Below are 24,532 nucleotides of genomic sequence, written 5' to 3' on the forward strand. Positions count from 1 at the left end.
CTGACCACCTGATCAGCGATCCCCCATTGAAGGGGAGGAATTGAAGGGGAGCAACTGTGGAGAGTCATGCAAGGGGCAGCAGCATTCAGCACCCCAAGCTCCCAATGCAGCCCAGCATCTGTGACTTCAGCAAAGCGCCAGTTGGTACCCGGGATGGGACAAAGCACTCTGGGTCAGTCTTCTTGGGCTTTAAATTGGGTTAGAGAGCATTAAGCATTGGGGGCTGTGCATACTGTACTATTGCTAGGAAATGTGTATATGTAGAGAGGGCTATACTCCTGGAATTTGCCTTGATACTGAGTGAGATTTGCCCTGCTTAGATACGAGTTGTTTTATTATTGAGAGAAGTGTTGGTCCTGGGATTAACTCCTGCTTCTCCAAGGGTGTGTGTGTGTGTGCGTGCGTGCAGGGGTTTGGATAGGAACAAGGGGAGATAGTATTCCCAGACTCATGGTCTAGGATCTAACAGTTAGCCTGGAGTCCAACCCCCACCATCTCAATCAGAAAGGCATGGACAGAAGCAACTTCTTTCAGCAAGATGTGCTGCCCAAGGTTATGATGGGTGCACACAAAGAGAGATGCTTACTGTACCAAAGAGGAGGTGTGTCAACAGAGACGTGGATGACATAAAGTGGCAGCTTTTTGGTATATTTTTATTGCTGGACTTCTGAGAGAGATTTGTGGGACAAGTGCCATCTTAAACTTATTAGACAAGGTGGGTGAGGTAATATCTTTTACTGGCCCTCACCCACCTTGTCTCTAATATCCTGGGACCAACATGGCTACAATTACATTGAATACAATAATGCCTCATCATCTTTTGCAAAATAAGCATCCACATTGCACAATAATTATGTTTGTTCATTACCTGAAGGCTCCACTGTAGCTATAATAACGTTCCTGGGTACTTGCATCACATTTATTGTTTCCACTGTTATCTCCGATGCAAAGCTCACAGAGTTTTAATGGGTAATTGTCCATCTTGGCTGCAGGCACACAGCTAGCGGAGAAAAAGTCACTCACAGCTGAAAAAAGAAAGATGTGCCAACAAAAAGCATGGATAGGTGAGTGTCAGCCATTCACAAAACACCTAGATTACAATATCATTTAATTATATGGCAATGCAGGTTTCACTGAAAAGCCAGCAACATGCATATTATATTAGGCTTACTGGGACTGACTAATTATATCTTTCAAAACATCTTCAAAATTCAGTCTAGATTGTTAGCTGGCGAGATAGGCTGAAGGATAGATTGGATCAGATTCTCCAAGAGCACATGCTAAGCTTATAGTTGGTTAACAGGGGGTACAAACTGCTTTGATTACAATAGACACTTCAGCTGCATTTCTGAAAGTTGGTGTAAGATTTTGCATGTCCATTTTGTTAAAACAAGCAAATCAATTAATTCAGTGCAAAAATGTGCCCCCTATGTAGAAAATACACTTGCACATTTAAAGAAGGCTACGTATAATACTGGGCCTGCCCACTTCTTTGTTCATTAATTTGCACACACATTATTGATTAAAAATGCAATTGCAGGGGTAAAACTCTACTTCGAGAACTACTCATTCTGGGCCAGAAGCCTGCAGACCTTGTTTAATCTTTACTCCAATAAGGTCTTGATGAAATAGAAAGTTTTCAGGATTTGGCCCATGCACAATCTGTACACCCAATTAAGCCACAACTTTTCAAATATTTAGCCCAGAAGTCTGTTCTTGCTCAGTAAACATAGGTTGGAAAATACACCAGAACTGTGGGCCAAATTCTCCACTGACTTCCAGTAAATCCTGTCTGATCATATTGTCTTCATTGGGGTTACACAGAATTTGGCTCTGTGTTTCTTCTTCATTTGGGACTTCCATACAAAGTATCACAAAAAGCCTAATCCTGCAAGCCTTACTTACACAAGCAGCCCATTGACAGCAATTATCTCCAGAGATTCACACTGAGGTATAGCGAGTTCATGACACTGTGTAACCCACACACCTCTTGGGTGTGGTGTTCTGTCCCATTTAGTGGTACCAAGTAGAGAGGGAGATTAATGAGTCTGTTCTGCACCTTAGCTAACAGCTATATGGCTTTTGTCTCATGCAGTAGAGGCTCATGCACTAAGTTCCAGAGGCCCCAGATTCAATGCCGCCCACCGATGACCGAGGTCTGTCAGCATTACAACTGCTTCTGTAAGGACTGCTTGCAGGAGAGGAAGGGCTGAAGGACTGGGCCCATATTGTTTTGCAGTGAGTTAACCATAAGATGAAATGGAAAAAAAGGTTTTTCTACTCTACAAGAGGAATTTCTCATGCATTACTCCCATGAGTCTTCCCAGGTGTAACAGACCTAATCCTCAGGCATAAAGATAAGCATTTAATACCAATATGAAACACACACAGAGCTAGGAAACTTCTCTTGGGACTTTTCTTCCCTGAATAAAAAAGGCACAACCAACCTGTCATTGCATCTTCTGATGTGCAGAACCCTTACCTTGAGGAATATTGCAGTCTGTGAGCCTAATAAAGCCCCTTTTAATTAGAACACCAATAGGGATGTTCCATCCAGCCATTCTCCCATATCCTGTGTGGCAGGACTTTTTCCCTTTCAGATCATTGATGGTGAAAGCATTGGAGGTGTTCCGTTTCACTAATGCCACAGCATAGTACATGTTGCTGTTGTCATCAGCTTGTTGGGAAGAAAAAAAAAATTATGCCTTTTCCTGAGTGGCCTTATTGTTTCATGAAAACCTGATTGATATGGCAGATCAATTATATCTCATTTGCTGCTAAATTCCTAACTCATCCTACATGAAAGAGATTGCACCAACAATTCCAGGTTATGGAACGTCATTTTTCCTCCTTTCATTATAAATACATAATTCTTAATTAGCTGTTTTACACTAACAATCTGACATTCATGTGGAGCCTTTCATTTATATAGATGCCTTTACTGCTGTCTTAATATAGAGATGGGTCTGAATTGCTTTTTCAAATGCCATGAAAATATTTCTATAAGTTTTAGTTTTTAGGAATTACCCCCCATCTTTTTTCCCCTTTTCATTTTGCAAAATCCTCCATTTGGGTCCTAAGCTACATGACTAAGCTGCTTTAAAAAGCACATTGCTCATATGTAACTTTTACAGATTTGGAGGAAAAGCTCTAAACATTTTGCAGATTTCTATAGGCTCACCTTGATGACAAACACCACCACTAGTCAGCCTTTTATCACTCTACTTTTGAAAAGTATCAGTGAGGGGAAGAATTTGATCTCAGCTAGAACTTAAAATGTAAATTACCGTATTATTTTCTTCTGTGAAAGTTCTTTCATTCATCCCCTGGGTGAAAAATGATGTTTGACATAGACAACAAAAGCTATGAACTAACACCATAAAATTCCAGAAACCTTCACATCTTTGCAGAACTGGTGAAAAGACAAAAAGTCACCAGTAACATTTTGGATAAACAATGTTACTCAGCCCTTTATTTGCACCTCATTGCTAAAGCACAAAATATTTGTTGTGGGTGGGTGCACAGAAAGGGCAGTAAGACATGCATGAGGTCAGATCATCAAAGAATAAGCACATAGAGCAGCCAGGGTCTGCCACTGACTTGTTGTGAGGCCTCCCCCCTCTGTGCCTCACTTTCCCTATTTGTAAAATGAGGATAACGATATTTACCCTCCTTTTTAAAGTGCTCTGACATGTATTGATGAAAAATGCTACATAAATACTGTCAAGGTTCCTTCCCCACTCTGAACGCTAGGGTACAGATGTGGGGACCTGCATGAAAACCTCCTAAGCTTACTTTTACCAGCTTAGGTTAAAACTTCCCCAAGGTACAAACTATTTTACCCTTTGCCCTTGGACTTTCGCTGCCACCACCAAGTGTCTAACACCGGTATTATTATTATTAGGAAAAAGTTCGTTTGGAAACGTCTTTCCCCCCAAAATCCTCCCAAATCTTATCCCCTTTTTTCTGGGGAAGGTTTGATAAAAATCCTCACCAATTTGCATAGGTGACCACAGACCCAAACCCTTGGATCTTAAGAACAATGAAAAAAACATTCAGTTTCTTAAAAGAAGAATTTTAATAGAAGAAAAAATAAAAAAGAATCACCTCTGTAAAAACAGGATGGTAAATACCTTACAGGGTAATTAGATTCAAAAAGTAGAGAATCCCTCTAGGCAAAACTTTAAGTTACAAAAAGACACAAAAACAGGAATATTCATTCTATTCAGCACAGCTTATTTTCTCAGCCATTTAAAGAAATCAGAATCTAACGCATACCAAGCTAGATTACTTACTAAGTTCTAAAACTCCATTCCTGTTCTGTCCCCGGCAAAAGCATCACACAGACAGACCCAGACCCTTTGTTTCTCCCCCCTCCAGCTTTGAAAGTATCTTGTCTTCTCATTGGTCATTGTGGTCAGGTGCCAGCAATGTTATCCTAGCTTCTTAACCCTTTATAGATGAAAGGGTTTTTCCTCTGGCCAGGAGGGATTTTAAAGGTGTTTACCCTTCCCTTTATATTTATGACAAATACTAAGTATGATTATTGTGCAGCCCAAGTAGTAAGCAGGCAAAGTCCATTGACTTCTAAGGAGATGTGCACACACTTAAGCAGTGGTGAATATGGCTATGTAAAATATGCCATTGACAAATGCGAAGTTCTAAATGTGGGAGAGACTAATTGGAACTATTCATACACCATACTGGGGGTGTCAGCTAAGGAAAAGAATGTGGGAATCATTGTAGACAGCTCACTGAAGACCTCTGGTCAATATACATCTGCGGTTAAAAAACTAACAAAAATTAGCAATGGAATAGAGAATAATACAGAAAATATTATAATGCCATTATATAAATCAATGGACTGCCTCCACTAGAATACTGTGTGCAGTAATGGCCACCCCAGCTCAAAATGGCTATTGCAGAAATATATGGGTGTGTCAAAAATGGGTTACAAGAATGTTTGGGGCCTGGAGAGACTTTCATATGAAAAGAGACTGAAAAGGCAGGAACTGCTTAATAGATTATAAGGCCAGAAAAGGACCATTGTGATCATCTAGTCTGACCTCCTGTATATCACAGGCTGAATAAGATTTCCTGAATTAATTCCTGGTTGAACTAGAGCAGATCACTTAGAAAAAACATCCAATCTTGATTTAAAAATTGCTAGTGATGAAGACTCCACAACGACCCTTGGTAAATTGTTCAAATTGTTAATTACCCTTTCTGTTAAAAATTTGTAACTTATTTCCAGTCTGAATTTGTCTAGCTTCATCTTCCAGTCATTGTATGTTGCTATACCTTTGTCTGCTAGACTGAAAAGCCCTCTATTATTAACTTTCTGGTCCTCGTGTAGGTACTTGTACACTGTGATCAAGTCACCTCGTAACCTTCTTTATTTTGGTAAGCTAAATAGATTGGGTTCCTTGAGCCTTTCACTATAAGCATGTTTTCCAAGGCTTTAATCATTCTTGTGGCTCTTCTTTGAACCCCCTCCAATTTATCAAAATTTTTCTTGAATTATGAACACCAGAAGTGGACACACCAGCAGCAATCACATGAATGCCAAATGCAGAAGTAATATAACCTCATATAGGCACCAAATTTCTAATCTGCTGGGGGGTGCTCCCACCAGCTCCACCCAGGCCCCTTCCCCACTCCACCCCTTCCCCCAGTGTCCCCCCCACCCTGAATCTTCCCACCCCACTCCGCCCCTGCCCTGCCTCTTCCCGCCCCCACCCCACCTCTTCCCTGCCCAGTCCCTCCCTAGGGTGACCAGATAGCAAGTGTGAAAAATCAGGACAGGGGGTGGAGGGGTAATAGGAGCCCATATAAAAAACAGCTCCAAATATCAGGACTGTCCCTATAAAATCAGGACATCTAGTCACCTTAGTCCCTCCCCCTGCATCCTCACACCTCCTGACACCGCGAAACAGCTGATCCATGGCAGGCAGTAGGCACTGGGAGGGAGGGAGAGGCGCTGATCAGTAGGGCCTGCCGGTGGCAGGAGGCACTGGAGGGAGGGAGAGGCCTTGATAGCAGGGCTGCTAGTGGGGTTTGAGCACCCACCATTTTTTCCCCGTGGGTACTCCAGCCCCAAAGCCCTCATGGAGTTGGTGCCTATGTAACCTCCTTATGTCTACCTGAGAGTCACAGAATCATAGGTCTAGAAGGGACCTGTAGAGCTCATCTAGTTCAGTCCCCTGTCATGGCAGGATTAAGTATTATCTAGCCCATCCCTGACAGGTGTTTGTCTAACCTGCTCTTAAAAAGCTCCAGTGATGGAGTTTCCCCAGCCTCCCTAAGCAATTTATTCCAGTGGTTAACTACGCTGACAGTTAGGAAGTTTTTCCTAATGTCCAACATAAACCACCCTTGCTGCAATTTAAGACCATTGCTTCTTGTTCTATCCTCAGAAGTTAGGAGTAATTTTTTTCTCCCTACTCCTTGTAACAACCTTTTATGTACTTGAAAATTGTTATCATGGCCCCTCTCAATCTTCTCTTCTTCAGACTAAACAAACCCAATTTTTTCAATCTTCCCTCATCGCTCATGTTTTCAATAATTTTTATTACTCTATTCTGGACTTTCTCCAATTTGTCCACATCTTTCCTGAAATGTGGCACCCAGAACTGGACAAAATACTCCAGTTGAGGCCTAATCGTTCTGGAGTAGAGCAGAAGAATAACACTCCTGCATCCGACGAAGTGAGCTGTAGCTCACGAAAGCTTATGCTCTAATAAATTTGTTAGTCTCTAAGGTGCCACAAGTACTCCTTTTCTTTTTACTCCTGCTAATACATCCAGAATTACGTTTGGTTTTTTTGTGTGCAAGTGTTACACTGTTGACTCATATTTAGCTTGTGATCTGCTATGATCCTTGCTAGGCAATCATTTTCCATTTTGTACATGTGCAACTGATTGTTCCTTCCTAAATGGAGTACTTTGCATTTTTCTTTATTGAATTTCATCCTATTTGCTTCAGACCATTTCTTCAGTTTGTCCAGAACATTCTGAATTTTAATCCTATCCCCCAAAGCACTTGCAATCCCTCCCAACTTGGTATCATCCGCAAACTTTATAAGTGTACTCTCTATGCCATTATCTAAATAATTGATGAAGATATTGAACAGAACTGGAGCCAGAACTGATCCCTGCAAGGCCCCACTTGTTATGCCTTTCCAGATTGACTGTGAACCGCTGATAACTACTCTCTGGGAATGGTTTTCCAACCAGTTGTGCACCCATCATCTAGTAGTTCCATCTAGGTTGTATTTCCCTAGTTTGTTTATGAGAAGGTTATGCAAGACAGCATCAAAAGCCTTACTAAAGTCAAGATATACCCCACCTATCGCTTTCCCCCTATTTGTCAGACTTGTTATCCTGTCAACAAAAGTTATCAGGTTGCTTTTACATGATTTGTTCTTGACAGATCCAAGCTGACTGTTACTTATCACCTTATTTTCTTCTAGCTGTTTGCAAACTGATTGCTTAATAATGTGCTCCATTTTCTTTCCAGGTATTGAAATTAAGCTGACCGGTCTAATTCGCCAGACTGTCCTTATCCCCTTTTTATATATTGGCACTATATTTGCTTTTTTCCAGTCCTCTGGAATCTCTCCTGTCTTCCATGACTTTTCAAAGATAATCACTAATGACTCAGATATCTCCTCAGGCAGCTCTTGAATATTCTAGGATGTATTTCATCAGGCTCTGGTGACTTGAAGACATCTAAGTAGTTTTTTATTTGTTCTTTCCCTATTTTAGGCCTGGTCTACACTATGGGGTTAGGTCGAATTTAGCCATATTAGGTCGATTTTAAAATGAATGCGTCCACACAACCAACCCCACTCTGTCGACCTAAAGGGCTCTTAAAATCAACTTCTGTACTCTTCCCCGGCAAGGGGAGTAGCACTAAAATCGACCTTGTTGGGTCAAATTTGGGGTAGTGTGGATGCAAATCAATGGTATTGGTCTCCAGGAGCTACCCCAGAGTGCTCCATTGTGACTGCTCTGGACAGTACTTTGAACTCCGATGCACTAGCCAGGTACACAGGAAAAGCCCCGGGAACTTTTGAATTTCATTTCCTGTTTGGTCAGCGTGGCGAACTCAGCAGCACAGGTGACCATGCAGTCTCCGCAGAATCGCAAACGAACTCCAGCATGGACAGAAAGGGAGACACTGGATCTGATTGCTGTACGGGGAGAAGCATCTGTGCAGGTAGAACTCTGATCAAAAAGAAGAAATGCAAATATATTTGCCAAAATCTCCCAGGGCATGTTGGAGAGAGGCTACAACAGGGACACACAGCAGTGCCGCATGAAAGTTAAGGAGCTGAGGCAAGCCTACCAAAAGACAAAGGAGGCAAACAGTCACTCCAGGTCAGAGACCCATACATGCTGCTTCTATGATCAGCTGCATGCCATGCTAGGAGGGGACCCTACCACTACCCCACCACTGTCCGTGGACACCTGCAAGGGGGGAGTCTCATGCAACAGGGAGGACGATTTTGTGGATGAGGAAGAGGAGGAGGAGAATACACAGCAGGCAAGCGGTGAATCTGTTCTCCCTGGCAGCCAGTACCTTTTCATCACCCTAGAGCCAATACCCTCAAAGGCAGGATCACCGACCCTGAAGGCAGAGAAGGCACCTCTGATGAGTGCACATCTGTAAGTACAGTACAGGGTTTAAAAGCAATAGTGTTTAATGTTTGATTTGCCCTGAAGAATTGGGATGCATTCGCGGCCAATACAGCTACTGGAAAAGTCTGTTCACATGTCTGGGGATGGAGTGGGAATCCTCCAGGGACATCTCCATGAAGCTGTCCTGGAGGTACTCTGAAAGTATTCTGGAATCATTTCAGCACAAAGCATGGCAATGAATGGTCCTGGGTTTTGGTCGCATTCAAGCAACATTTGGTCTAAATCTTTCTGTGTTAGCCTCAGAAGAGTGATATCATTCATGGTCACCTGGTTGAAATAGGGGAATTTTTGTAAGGGAACAGTAAAAGGACCCCGTTCATGCTGGGCTGTTTGCGCTTGGCTAAAAGGGATCATCCCGGAGAATACATCCAATGAAGTGAGCTGTAGCTCACGAAAGCTTTTGCTCAAATAAATTGGATAGTCTCTAAGGTGCCACAAGTACTCCTTTTCTTTTTGCGAATACAGACTAACATGGCTGTTACTCTGGATCCTGGAGAATAGCCACTCGGTAGGGTGGGGGGAGGTGTGTGCTGCACATCCACCTGAAAACCGCAGCCCCTCCTTTTAAATGTGAAACCCAACCCATTGCTTGCTAAGGGAAAGGATGGTGCTGCAGTTTGAAACCATTCCCACATATTATGCGTAAAAAGCCAACCCCACATACCCTTTGCCTTACCATGGCTGCATGGAAACTGAATTCTGTTGCCCAGACGTGTGTGATGTGTCACCATACCAGCAGGCGCTCAATATAAAAGGCAAAATGCGACCTTGTACCTAAAGCACATGTGCTGTCTGCTGTGAATTGCTTGATTCACTGTGAAAGAGTCTCCCTTTTGTTCTCAGAAGTGTAACATCTAAAATTTTACTTTCCCTTGTTATCTCCCTCCATATCATCTCCGTCCCTGAGGTTATCACAGATTAGAAAGCAAAAAAAAAACGCACTTGCGATGACATGTTTTCCGAGCTCATGCAGTCCTCCTGCACTGATAGGGCACAGCTTTATGCATGGAGGCATTCAGTGTTAGAGGCTAGGAAAGCATTGAGTATGAAGAGCAGGGGCACGAGTGCGAAGAGCGGAGGCAAGAGGTGATGCGAAGGCTAATGGGGGAGCAAATGGACATGCACCACTTTGTATAATTAAGTATTCATTGGGCCAGAAAGAGAGACAGAGGAAGACATGAGAGATTGATTGGAGTTTGAGGCACAAGTGGTCTTCTCGTCCATCCTCCCCATGGAAGGAAAAGGCCTAGGTAGAGACTGTCAAATCGTAGAAGTCAATGAATGGCTACGCAGGTAGTGTCGGAGAGAAGGCTTTGGATTCTTTGACCATGGGATGGTGTTCCAAGAAGGAGGAGTGCTAGGCAGAGACGGGCTCCACCTAACGAAGAGAGGGAAGAGCATCTTCGCAAGCAGGCTGGCTAACCTAGTGAGGAGTGCTTTAAACTAGGTTCACCAGGGGAAGGAGACCAAAGCCCTGAGGTAAGTGGGGAAGTGGGATACCGGGAGGAAGCATGAGCAGGAGCGTGCAAGAGGGCAGGGGTCCTGCCTCATACTGAGAAAGAGGGACGATCAGCAAGTTTTCTCAAGTGCCTATACACAAATGCAAGAAGCTTGGGAAACAAGCAGGAGAACTGGAAGTCCTGGCACAGTCAAGGAATTATGATGTGATTGGAATGACAGAGACTTGGTGGGATAACTCACATGTCATGGATGGATATAAGCTGTTCAGGAAGGACAGGCAGGGCAGAAAAGGTGGGGAAGTTGCATTGTATGTAAGGGAGCAGTATGACTGCTCAGAGCTCAAGTATGAAACTGCAGAAAAACCTGAGTGTCTCTGGATTAAGTTTAGAAGTGTGAGCAACAAGGGTGATGTCGTGGTGGGAGTCTGCTATAGACCACTGGACCAGGGGGATGAGGTGGACGAGGCTTTTTTCCGGCAACTCACGGAAGTTACTAGATCGCAGGCCGTGGTTCTCATGGGAGACTTCAATCACCCTGATATCTGCTTGGAGAGCAATACAGCAGTGCACAAACCAGGAAGTTTTTGGAAAGGGTAGGGGACAATTTCCTGGTGCAAGTGCTGGAGGAACCAACTGGGGCAGAGCTCTTCTTGACCTGCTGCTCACAAACCGGGAAGAATTAGTAGGGGAAGCAAAAATGGATGGGAACCTGGGAGGTAGTGACCATGAGATGGTCGAGTTCAGGATCCTGACACAGGGAAGAAAGAAGAGCAGCAGAATACGGACCCTGGACTTCAGAAAAGCAGACTTTGACTCCCTCAGGGAACTGATGGGCAAGACCCCCTAGGAGAATAACATGACGGGGAAAGGAGTCCAGGAGAGCTGGCTGTATTTTAAAGAATCCTTATTGAGGTTACAGGGATAAACCATCCCGATGTGTAGAAAGAACAGTAAATATGGCAGGCAACCAGCTTGGCTTCACAGTGAAATCCTTGCTGATCTTAAACACAAAAAAGAAGCTTGCAAGAAGTGGAAGATTGGACAAATGACCAGGGAAGAGTATAAAAATATTGCTCGGGGATGCAGGAGTGAAATCAGGACGGCCAAATCACACCTGGAGTTACAGCTAGCAAGAGATGTTAAGAGTAACAAGAAGGGTTTCTTCAGGTATGTTAGCAACAAGAAGAAAGCCAAGGAAAGTGTGGGCCCCTTACTGAATGAGGGAGGCAACCTAGTGACAGAGGATGTGGAAAAAGCTAATGTACTCAATGCTTTTTTTGCCTCTGTCTTCATGAACAAGGTCAGCTCCCAGACTACTGCACTGGGCAGCACAGCATGGGGAGGAGGTGACCAGCCCTCTGTGGAGAAAGTGGTGGTTCAGGACTATTTAGAAAAGCTGGACGAGCACAAGTCCATGGGGCCAGATGCGTTGCATCCGAGAGTGCTAAAGGAGTTGGCGGATGTGATTGCAGAGCCATTGGCCATTATCTTTGAAAACTCATGGCGATCTGGGGAAGTCCCAGAAGACTGGAAAAAGGCTAATGTAGTGCTCATCTTTAAAAAAGGGAAGGAGGAGGATCCTGGGAACTACAGGCCAGTCAGCCTCACCTCAGTCCCTGGAAAAATCATGGAGCAGGTCCTCAAGGAATCAATTCTGAAGCACTTAGAGGAGAGGAAAGTGATCAGGAACAGTCAGCATGGATTCACCAAGGGCAAGTCATGCCTGACTAATCTAATTGCCTTCTATGACGAGATAACAGGTTCTGTGGATGAGGGGAAAGCGGTGGATGTGTTGTTCCTTGACTTTAGCAAAGCTTTTGATACAATCTCCCACAGTATTCTTGCCAGCAAGTTAAAGAAGTATGGGCTGGATGAATGGACTATAAGGTGGACAGAAAGCTGGCTAGATTGTCGGGCTCAACGGGTAGTGATCAGTGGCTCCATGTCTAGTTGGCAGCCGGTATCAACTGGAGTGCCCAAAGGGTCGGTCCTCGGGCCGGTTTTGTTCAATATCTTCATAAATGATCTGGAGGATGGTGTGGATTGCACCCTCAGAAAGTTTGCAGGTGATACTAAACTGGGAGGAGAGGTAGATATGCTGGGTAGGGATAGGATACAGAGGGACATAGACAAATTAGAGGATTGGGCCAAAAGAAATCTGATGAGGTTCAACAAGGACAAGTGCACAGTCCTGCACTTAGGACGGAAGAATCCCATGCACCGCTACAGGCTAGGGACTGAATGGCTCGGCAGTAGTTCTGCAGAAAAGGACCTAGGTGTTACAGTGGACGAGAAGCTGGATATGAGTCAACAGTGTGCTGTTGTTGCCAAGAAGGCCAATTGCATTTTGGGCTGTATAAGTAGGGGCATTGCCAGCAGATCGAGGGACGTGATCGTTCCCCTCTAGTTGACATTGGTGAGGCCTCATCTGGAGTACTGCGTCTAGTTTTGGGCCCCACACTACAAGAAGGATGTGGAAAAATTGGAAAACGTCCAGCGGAGAGCAACAAAAATGATTAGGGGCCTGAAACACGTGACTTATGAGGAGAGACTGAGGGAACTGGGATTGTTTAGTCTGCGGAAGAGAAGAATGATGGGGGATTTGATAGCTGCTTTCAACTACCTGAAAGGGGGTTCCAAAGAGGATGGATCTAGACTGTTCTCAGTGGTAGCTGACGACAGAACAAGGAGTAATGATCTCAAGTTGTAGTCTGGGAGGTTTATCTTGGATATTAGGAAAAACTTTTCCACTAGGAGGGTGGTGAAACACTGGAATGCGTTACCTAGGGAGGTGGTGGAATCTCCTTCCTTAGATATTTTTAAGGTCAGGCTTGACAAAGCCCTGGCTGGGATGATTTAGTTGGATATTGGTCCTGCTCTGAGCAGAGGTTGGACTAGCTGACCTCCTGAGGTCCCTTCCAACCCTGATATTCTATGATTCTATGATTGATTCTATAGCCTAGTGGTTAGGGCACTCAGTTCAATCCCTGCTCCTAATCAGAGATTAAACCTGGGTCTCCCACATCCCAGGTGAGTGCCCTAACACCGGGTAGACTGGGACATACACATGTACAGTTAGCAGCCCAAAATCCTGACCTGCTTCTCCTGGCTGTCTTCTGTGCAGTTTAGGCCTGACAGCATGCATACTGGATTGAGCCAGGCAGCTGAAATAGGCTGGGGATTGCCTAGTTTGAGAATCCTGCTGGGTTTTAGGTGTGAGCTAGGGTGCCAAGCAACTTGGTGCCCTCAGGACTTAGGCAACTTTGCACATGTTATAGGGTGATGTGGCAGCTGAGTGATGGTTTTGTGAAGGTCAGTGGTGCCTAAATGTTGATACCTTTGTGCTTTTAGCCCTTTGTTACTAAATGTTGCATCTGACACTATTAGAATGAATGTGGCTAAAATAAGTCTGCCTTATCAAGCAATCCATATTGCTCTGAATAACTGACCTGCCTCCACCGTTAGTTACCACTCTACGAAATTTTTTTGTCATCTGCAAATCTTACTCACAATGATCTAATATTTTTTCCAGATCATTGATAAGATATTGAATAGCATTGGGCCAAGAATACATTGTTGTGTGACTGTGATGCTCTGTACCTCGGGGGAACACCCAGTACCCCCATGTTCATTCTTGTAAAATGATTGTGTGGTAACCAATGCAAAGTTTGTCATGTCGGGTGTCTTCAGAAGGCTCATGATGCACTGAGCATTGTTGTTATAGTTATGTTATGAGTTATAATTTCATGTATATAGTTATGAGGCTGAAAATGTAGCCTCATGGCTTAAAGCAAGCCCAGACAAAAACTCTCCAAGAGCAGAGAGGCAGTTCACACCTCATCAGGGCAGGTATGGGACAAGCCAAGCTCAGCTTCACAGGAACAAAAGACACTGGCTTAGGCAGCAACAAAAGAATCTGTTAGACTCTCCAGGGAGTCACCCCCTTCCTTTGGTCAGTTTGGAATTGTGATGAGGTAATGCTCACCTGACTCTGAAGGGGGGAGGGCAAAGCCAAGAGGGAAGAAAGAACACTATAAAAGGGAGAGAAATATGCCATGCTCTGTCTCTCTCTCTCTTCCACTAACATGTACAGACATCACCACCAAGCGACTGAAGCACTGATCAAAGGGGAGAGCCTGGCTGAAGAGCAACCAGCCAGCCTGTGGTGAGAAGCATCTAAGGGCTTGTCTACACTGGCAATTTACAGCGCTGCAACTTGCTTGCTCAGGGGGTGAGAAAACACCCCCGAGCGCAGCAAGTTTCAGCGCTGTAAAGCTCCAGTGTAGATAGTGCACCAGCGCTGGGATGATACTGTACTAGAGAGATGATACTGGACTAGACACTGGACATGATACTGGACTAGATAGATCACTTGGTCTGACTCAGTATGGCAGTGCCTATGACCCTGTGACTTTAACAAGATCACTCTTTAATAGCACAGGCTCTTTCATGGTGAAGTAAGGTTACAGCTGAATTGTGAGGCTCCCAAGCATGGGCAGCATGTGAACCGCTGGCTGGGGAGGCCAGCTCCAGCCCCGCCCCTTCCACCTGAGGTCTTGCCCCTTACCCCTTCCAGAATCCCCCCCACCCCAGGTTAGCCCATGCAGCCCCAGCCCTGGAGCACCTGGCTGGGACCGCCGCACTGGGGGAGCCGCAGAGGCAGGCCTGGGGTCAGAACTTTGGCAGGGCCATGCCTAGCTGTTTGGGGAGGCACAGCCTCCCCCAACCTATGATACCCGCCACCCATGCTCCCAAGTTATAGCCTAATTAAGGAAGAGTTCATATTGTATTATAAAATGCTAAAACTCTATTACAATTTATCATAATTTCAATAAATATAACAAATAAACATGTTACATAGGGAAAGGTGCACCATAGTGCAGATTAGTTCTCTACACAGTCCTGTACCCTTCCTCCACCAATGACTAATGCCAAAGGGTCAGAGAGAGAGAGAGAGACATAAACTTTCTATAATGCACCTAGTTGTGCAAGACTGCATGTTTTACTGTGACAGTATATTGTAAGATGTCCTAACTGGTCAGAAAGGAGATGGATATTATTGACGTTCATGCTCAGTACATGATGTAAACCTCATTCCCACCTGATTATCTCAGTTAACAGACTACCAGGGCAACCCAGTTCTATCAACACAGAGTCATGTAAGTTCAAGGTGTGGTTTAGCTTCTGTCTGAAAAATGATTTTCCAGACAGGTCCACTGACCTCAAACTACGTTTCTAGAGTGTTTTCAAACAGCCTGGAAATAGAAACCCTATGTTCTCTGCTCTTCTTACCAGAGTAACTTTCCCCAGCAGCTGGCACTAGGCCATACATCTTTCCAGCTATGTAAATATCAACTCCATCCACACTTACAGCATCACTTTCTTTTTTCTGAAAGGCAATGAAATTAATGAGTTGTGTGAAAAGAAATCTTTCCTAGACACAGTGATGACACACATCTAGTTGAAGCATCTCTCAGAGCAAGGATCCAGGAGGCACAATATCAGCTGCCTCATCCTCTATCATCCTAAAAATGAGTCCTGGCCCAGTAAAAATAATACTCCCAGGTTTTACTCCACAGTCCAATCAACTTTAATCAGATTCTTCAGCTGGTTGTGGATAAGCTGAAGTGATTTTTCTGTCAAATCATACCCATAAATTTCAGAATAAAACCTAATAACCAAACAGATGCAAAAATGCAGACATGCAATCTCAGCAGCAACAGATTTAACCCTTAGGACACACTGGCCAGTGTTAAGGAGTTAAGAAGGTTAGATAACTGGAGTCATTGGTGATGCTGTGGTGGGAAGGCTTTTGGCCACTGAAGGTATGTTTACACGGCAAAAATCCCCTGTGGTAGTCAGGTCTCAGAGCCCAGGTCTATAGATTTAGGCTTCTGGGACTCACACCATGGCACGAAAAATAGCTGTGTAGATGTTTGGGCTGGACCTGAAGCTTGGGTTCTGAATCTCATGCCCCTATCCGTACTTCAGTGCTCAAGCTTGAACATCTACAAGACTGTTTAGTTGATTTAGTTGGGGATTGGTCCTGCTCTGAGCAGGGGGTTGGACTAGACCTCCTGAGGTCCCTTCCAACCCTGACATTCTATGATTTTTAGCACTGTAGTGCTATCCTGTAGACCTGGGTTCTGAGACTCACTGCCGCAGAGTTTTTTGGTCACGTAGACATACCTTGGAAGACCCAGTCAGATTATGATTTTTGCTAAAGTGAGTTTCAACAAGTCCCATATCCTTTTGACAGAAACTCCTCTCCTCCATGGCATTCCTCTTCCATTTTCCCACCACTAGTCCTGGCCACATTCTCATGCTAGGATCCAGCCCTTGGATGGTGGATCACAGGGAGCCCAAAGCAGACCTGTGTTCTGACATGGAGGTGAGAATTAACTGGGAAGACATAGAGCTTGTTTTCACTGCAACAGTTAGCTTCAGTTAGCACACTCGAGTCACTGTACTTGAGCTAGCCTCGCTCAAGTGAGAATGACCACACTTCAAAACAGCACTGGAGTTACACATAGTGATTGGATTAGCTGCTTCTGAGTTGTTGTAACTCAAGCTGTTGCATCCTTTCTGCATTACTAGCTCCAGCATCAGCACTGCCTGAGAGCTTCAGCCCCTCCACCCTTGCCACATGGGCCAATTAGTTCACGTTTAGAGCACCATTTAACTTGAGCTCGGGATTTTTGCATGTGGATAGGAGTCGAGTTAGGGGTAACACTTGAGTTACAACTCATGGTAACTGTGCTATAAAGATACATCCTTAGCTGTCTTATTGGGTCATGGGACATGTCTCAGCCTCAACAGGAACAGGACACGGTGGACCTCAGTTTTATTATTGATGTTTTAGCAAGTTTCCTCTAAAATGGACAAATACAATAAGACTGAACTCAAATTCAACTTCAGATTGCTGAAGAATTTATACAGAGGCCATTATTACTTATTTAACTGTAAAATAAATTCTGCCCCATGGATAGTTTCATTGAATTTCTGTGTGTAATCTAGTGGCATTCTTCTCCCTTCAAAGCAGCACAGTGGCCATAGTCATGGTAGCTGCAATTTAATATTGGATGATAGAGGGAGATGCATCTTTTTAAATAAAGTGAGTACATAACTAATCTTGTTTGTAAGTGGCACCGATGGATTTCAGCTGATAAAGGATCTGTGGATACATAATATTGTAACAAATCTATAGCCACCTAGGGCTTCACAGCTATCACAATTCTGCACCTCAGAATTATTCAGAACTTTACAGTGGTAATAGGGATAAAACTCAGATATTCAAGTCTTTCCCATAGCTCTTAAGCTAAATAAATTTCCAAATTTTTTCTTGTAAAACAAATTGTGTAATCCTCATGTAAGATTGCATGATCTTAGACTAATAGCATATATTATACAAGTCACAACTGCATTTGATGCTTACCAGCATGATAGACTGGGATATGACTATCAAATTGTGAAGACTATTTTGTACCTGTATTTAAAATACTGGCATTGTGGCTATGTTAGTTTGGATCTACCATGGAGCAGCCTGTTATGTAATATTCCAGACAGCCACCTTGCCCACAAAAGGCATTTGACACCTTGCTGAAGGACCACCACAGAGCCATCAAGGTTAAAAATCTATTGACTTTGACTCTCAGCTACTCGCATGGAGCAACGGAATTTCTACACAGAGGCCTACAGAGTGAAAGCGGGACAGGCAAGCACACTGGTGTATTTGGAACTTCAGCTGGCACAAAAACAGAGGATCTAGTTAAGAGCAGGGTTCTGCTCTGTATAGGGGGGCCAAACATTGCCACATGTAAGCAGGACTGCAGGAGAGGAGCGCAGGAGGGCTCTGCACAGCCTGAAATACTGACAAACCATGGACTGTACAGACAAGGTAAGCCCAGACTAGAGAGGGTGTGCCTTGGGACTTTTGTTATTTAAAAAAACCCTGTAACTTTCAAGCGCTTTAAGAGTAAAGTCACTGTGGCATAGGTATTGGAACCAGGGGTGCAGCCACGCCCTGGCTGGAAATGGTTTCCATTATAGACAGGGTTTACAGTTTAGTTCAATGGCTCTCAGCACCCGCACTATAAAAATTGTTCCAGCACTCCTGCACAGTTGTTAGGAAATTCTTTTTCTAAGCCTCTGTTCTTTGCTGTCCTGCCATGTTGATCCCAAAAGGGTTAAACAAGTATGCCCATAGCCTAAGTAGAACTGGGGGGTGAGGAGGCACATATAAGCAACTGGCGTGCTCAGGAGGTCTCAGAATCTGATTCTGGATTATAGGGCAGCTGGACAGCAGTACCCATGTTAAAAGAAAGGCATCAGACAAGAGGTCTGAGCCCAGGAGTATGCGCTAGACTGCCAGAGCTAGAAATAGTTACTTGACTCTCCCCAGATCCACTTGGTTTGAAGCACATGGGATCATGCCATTGGGGCCACTTACAACAGACTGGGGATTTTACAGTGTGTTACTGGGCCATTTTTTAACAAGAAATGTATTGACTGGTAAATGATAACATTAATCTATGTAGTGTCACAGAAGGTCTGAAGTCTGCCAGTAATCTACATCCCATGGCAAAGAAAAATTGTGAACAAATTAAAAAAAAAAAAAAAAAAAAGGAGTCTGGATGAGTTGGATAAAGCCAGACAAAATTATCCATGAACTGCTGTACCTGTTGTCAGCAGGTAAGCATTTGAAAGGCAGCTATTAATCACTGTTAAAGGACTTTCTTTCTCTCAGTGTCAGACCACCTGTTGGAGGGTGGAAAGGCAATTGTTTGCCAGCCTCAGTGTTTGTGTATTTATCTTTAAAATACTTTGAGAAAATAGAAGTGCAACAGAAATCAGAGGTTAAGAAATAGGAAACAGATATCTCTCTGGACACAGTAGCATGAGATACTCACCCAAAATCTCAGGCCTCTACCACAAGACCTCCAGAGAATCCTGTATAATCTCCTGGATTTACCAGCCAGTGCCTGCTGCTTACATACAGAACCAATGTCACACAATTGAGTAGTTCTGATTCTATCCAGCAGAGGACAGTTGTCAATATACTCATTAACTAATGCATTACAATATATTTCATAGTCAAGAATCAGTATGGTTCATACAAATCATGGTAATAAACTCACCTGGATCATTTCCATACACTGTTCTGTTGTCTTGGCTGAAACACACTGGATCTCTGGTTTCAAGTTCTTTTCTTTAAAGGCAACAGCCATTTCACTACATTTCCAGATCTCCTCAGTGAGCACAACGCACCATCGCAGGCTTTCTGGTAACCCTGCATTAAATTTGAAAAAAAATAATAGGGATTAAATGTAATAGATGTAAACATGTATATATTCTGCTCATTACCATACACCTGGGCCCTTCACCTTATTAAAAATGCACACTTAGAAATGAACACAATGGTAGTAAACCTCACAGTACACAATAAAGAGGGCTGGGGTGTAATGAACATGAAGACGATTCTTTACTGATACTTATGGCACAGACAGACCGCATGGTTCTCTCTAGCTCCTACACTGAGAAAGCCCTGCCCGTGCTGCTTAATGGTTCCACACAGGGTCTCCCTAACCACTGGGCTAGACTTAGCAGCCACGGAAGGAACTGCTGACTACACTACAAGTCCACTCGCAGAGGGTGGATAAATGACTCCTGCTACTGTCGCCCTACCCAGTGTGCTACTGTGATGCCGACAGACCCCGGTCGTCAGTGGATGGAATCGAACTGGGACCTCTGAAGCTTAGTGCATGGGCCTCTACTGCATGAGCTAAAAGCCAGCTGGCTGGTAGCTAAGGCTGTAGAGCAGACTTATTTTATCTCTCTCTCTAAGTGGTCTTGGTACCACTAGATGGGACAGAACACTGCACCCAGGAGGTGTATGGATTACACTATCTCAAAAGGTAAACCATAGGCCAACCTGAACAGATGCATCTGGTGTGTTCTCAAGGTCAACTAATTCTGGAAAACCAGCAAAGCAGACAAGTTCTGTAGGCAAAGGCTCCCTTACTGAAGATGTTCTGGGTTCTGAGAAGTGAAAGCAAACATGGTATCAGGTGGTCCAAGCTGCCAGGAAAGTTCATTTTCTAGTATAGGGATTTAAAGAATATTCTGTATCATAGGCACTGACTCTGGCTGGAGCACCCATAGAGAAAAAATGGTGGGTGCTGATCACCCACCAGCAGCCCCCCTATCAGAACCTCCACCTCCCCCGAGGGCCTCCAGCCCGTCAGCTGGCCCTGCCAATCAGCACCTCCCCTCCCTCCCAGTGCCTCCTGCCCGCTGCAATCAGCTGTTTCGCAGTGTTCAGGAGGCTGTGCGGGGAGGAAGGAGGAGCGAGGATGTGGCGCGCTTGGGGGAGGAGGCGGACTGGGGCAGGAAGAGGTGGAGTGGGGGTGGGAAGAGGCGGGGTGGGGCAGGACAGGGACGGGGGGGCAAGCCCTTGGGGGAAGGTGCAGCGGAGCCAGGGGCAGAGCTAGGGGTCAAGCAGCCACCAGCACATTGGAAAGTCAGTGCCTGTGTTCTGTATTATAATTAAGGCTGCGACTCTGTCATGGAGGTCATAGAATATCAGGGTTGGAAGGGACCTCAGGAGGTCATCTAGTCCAACCCCCTGCTCAAAGCAGGACCAGTCCCCAACTAAATCATCCCAGCCAGGGCTTTGTCAAGCCTGACCTTAAAAATATCTAAGGAAGGAGATTCTACCACCTCCCTAGGTAACCCATTCCAGTGCTTCACCACCCTCCTAGTGAAAAAGTTTTTCCTAACATCCAAACTAAACCTCCCGCGCTGCAACTTGAGACCATTACTCCTTGTTCTGTGATCTGCTACCACTGAGAACAGTCTCGATCAATCCTCTTTGGAACCCCCTTTCAGGTAGTTGAAAGCAGCTACCAAATCCCCCTTCATTCTTCTCTTCCACAGACTAAACAATCCCAGTTCCCTCAGCCTCTCCTTGTAAGTCATGTGTTCCAGTCCCCTAATCATTTTTGTTGCCCTGTGCTGGACTCTCTCCAATTTTTCCACATCCTTCTTGTAGTGTGGGGCTCAAAACTGGACACAGTACTCCAGATGAGGCCTCACCAATGTTGAATAGAGGGGAACGATCACATCCCTCGATCTGCTGGCAATGCCCCTACTTATACAGCCCAAAATGCAATTGGCCTTCTTGGCAACAACAGCACACTGTTGACTCATATCTAGCTTCTCGTCCACTGTAACCCCAAGGTCCTTTTCTGCAGAACTGCTGCCGAGCCAGTCGGTCCCTAGTCTGTAGCGGTGCATGGGATTCTTCCGTCCTAAGTGCAGGACTGTGCACTTGTCCTTGTTGAACCTCATCAGATTTCTTTTGGCCCAATCCTCTAATTTGTCTGGGACCCTCTGTATCCTATCCCTACCCAGCGTATCCACCTCTCCTCCCAGTTTAGTGTCATCTGCAAACGTGCTGAGGGTGTAATCCACACCATCCTCCAGATCATTAATGAAGATATTGAACAAAACCGGACACAGGCCCAACCCTTTGGGCACTCCAGTTGATACCGGCTGCCAACTAGACATGGAGCCATTGATCACTACCCGTTGAGCCTGACAATCTAGCTTTCTATCCACCTTATAGTCCATTCATCCAGCCCATACTTCTTTAACTTGCTGGCTGGAATACAGTGGGAGACCATATCAAAAGCTTTGTTAAAGTCAAGGAATAACATATCCACTGGTTTCCCCTCATCCACAGAGCCAGTTATCTCCTCATGGAAGGCAATTAGGTTAGTCAGGCATGACTTGCCCTTGGTGAATCCATGCTGACTGTTACTGATCACTTTCCTTTCCTCTAAGTGCTTCAGAATTGATTCCTTGAGGACCTGCTCCATGATTTTTCCAAGGGCTGGGTAGCCTCTGGGCCAGCAGCAGCAGTTTGGGTGCATGGGAGGGGGTAGAGGAAGGGGGGTGCAGGGAGTTTGGGGTGGGGGGCTCCCCAGCTCCCACTGGCATGGCTCTGCAGCTCCTAGGCAGAGGTGCCAGGGGGCTCCATGCGCCCCCACGCAGCTCCCATTGGCTGCGGTAACCGGCCAATGGGAGTTGCACAGCTAGTGCTTGTGGCTAGAGTAGCCCCCTGGCTCCTCTGCCACCTTGGAGCTTCAGAGACATGTGGAGCCTGGTAGGCAGCCCCTGCCAGCCCCACCAACCGGCCCCCCACAGCACCAGCAGGGGTCCTGGGCCACACACTGATGCCCACCCCCCCAGCACCAGCGGGGGTCCCGGGCCACCTCCCCCAGCACCTGCAGTGCCCCCAGACCACCCTCCCCCTCCCGCTACAGCACCTGCGGTCTCCCACCCAAGTTTTAGGTAGGAGTATGTAGTAAAGTCATGGACAGGTAACAGGCCGTGAATTTTTGTTTACTGGTCGTGACCTGTTTATGACTTTTACTAAAAATACCAATGACTAAAATGTAGCCTTAATTATAATCTATAGTCTGAGACAGGAGTGGCAGAAGGCTCCTAAAAAGTGAGAGGGCCACCAGCATCGGAAACATGGCCCCCACACCCACCCCTTCCCCTGAGGCCCTACTCTCGTGCTGTCCCTTTCCCCGAGGCCCCGTCCCCACCTTGCCCCTTCCCCCAAGACTCCACCCCCCTGCTCACTCCTTTCCACCCCTCCTGCCCCCCCTCGCTCACCCTTATGGCCGACAAAAAATGATGGGGCCATGGCCCGCTGGCCACCCCTATTCCAGAGCTCCTGGTCTGAGGCCCAGAGCCTTGGTCCCACTATTGTTAATGTATTTTCCTCACAACACTGGTAGGAAAGTGCTATGAAATACCCATTTAACAGATGGGGAACAGAAGCACAGAGTGGCTAAGTCTCTTGCTCAAGGTCGCACAGGAGTTCAATGGTGGACTTAGTGTAGGACATGAAGCCAAGCCCTACGCTGGTGTTGTAACCACCTCCATCCTCTCTTTATATATAAGCCAGCTCTATACCACCCATTCTCTGCCTCTTCGTTGTAGGCAATAAACTGTGGATGGGACAGCGCATGGTCAAAGTACACTTCAGTCTGGAGATCCCTGGTTGATTTAAGGGCTGTGTGTGGTTGTTACAAACCAGCACAATTTAGAACAGTCCTGAGGCTGCTCATTCAGTCTGGATTAAGGTTTCAGCATTCTAGGCTTATGCCTAGGGCCCTAGTTCATAAAGTCAGATTCTGGGATCAGAATCTCAGCTCTCATTAGAAAAAATAATATTTTTAGGATGCATGGATGCAAAGAAAAGCTTGACAAATCTGAAGGTAACTAATGCCTACCAAAGTGTGCTAGAACAATGGCTTCAACAGGTGTGAGCTGCTTCATTCCTCTTACTCTGGAACCTGCTGCCACTCCAAGAGTGACTGAGCCATGGTGTTGGGTCAGGGCCCTAGTGAGCCCATGCTAAGTGTGCCCAGGGCTCCAAATTGCCTTAATTTGGCCCTGGCTGTTCCAAATTAGCCTAGGAGCTGAACCACTTTCCTGGCCAGCCACTGAAGAGAAGGGAAAGAATGGAAATGTGAGACACACACACAAAGGGCAAAGAGCACTGCTACAAAACACCTGAGTCCTGAAAATGCATTAAAACATCTCATGCATTTGGAAAAGGAGCTTCTTTGTTTCTGCAGCTGGGGGGAAGTCTTCTAGAAAGAAATAAATTAGTTTCTGTCAACCAATTAAAAAAATGAACCATGATTAATTGTGCAATTTAAAAAATTAATCATGATTAATCACGTGATTAATCACACTGTTAAACAATAATAAAATACTATTTATGTAAATATTTTTGGATGTTTTCTACATTTGCAAATATATTGATTTCAATTACAACACAGAATACAAAGTGTACAGTGCTCACTTTATTTTTGATTACAAGTTTTTGCACTGTAAAAAAACAAAAATAAATAGTATTTTTCAGTTCACCTAATACAAGTACTATAATGCAATCTCTTCATCATGAAAGTTGAACTTACAAATGTAGAATTATCTACAAAAGCCTGCATTCAAAAATAAAACAATGTAAAATTTTAGAGCCGTCTAGTCCACCCAGTCGTACTTCTTGTTCAGCCAATCCCTCAGACAAACAAGTTTGTTTACATTTGCAGGAACTAATGCTACCCTCTTCTTGTTTACAATGTCACCTGAAAGTGACAACAGGTGTTCTTATGGCACTGTGGTAGCCGGCATCACAGGATATTTTCGCGCCAGATGTGCTAAAGATTCATATGTCCCTTCATGCTTCAACCACCATTCCAGCAGACATGCATCCATGTTGATGACGGTTCTGTTCAATAACAATTCAAAGCAGTATGGACACATGTTCATTTTCATTATCTGAGTCAG

At 44.9% G+C, this 24,532-nt stretch overlaps 1 protein-coding gene across 1 annotated transcript in view; it reads right to left on the reverse strand.

Moving 5' to 3' along the window:
- MELTF (melanotransferrin) overlaps positions 1–24,532 on the reverse strand; it is a 70,009-nt gene that overhangs the window by 6,924 nt on the left and 38,553 nt on the right. Inside the window, exons 9-12 of the mRNA XM_077826834.1 lie at positions 19,300–19,451; positions 15,455–15,551; positions 2,483–2,677; positions 869–1,025 (exon numbers count right to left, since the gene is read on the reverse strand). Of these exons, the coding sequence (XP_077682960.1) occupies positions 869–1,025; positions 2,483–2,677; positions 15,455–15,551; positions 19,300–19,451 (601 nt within the window). The remainder of the gene's footprint in view (positions 1–868; positions 1,026–2,482; positions 2,678–15,454; positions 15,552–19,299; positions 19,452–24,532) is intronic.

The sequence above is a fragment of the Eretmochelys imbricata genome, chromosome 9 (genome assembly GCF_965152235.1).
Source record: "Eretmochelys imbricata isolate rEreImb1 chromosome 9, rEreImb1.hap1, whole genome shotgun sequence".
Taxonomy (NCBI): Eukaryota; Metazoa; Chordata; order Testudines; family Cheloniidae; genus Eretmochelys; species Eretmochelys imbricata.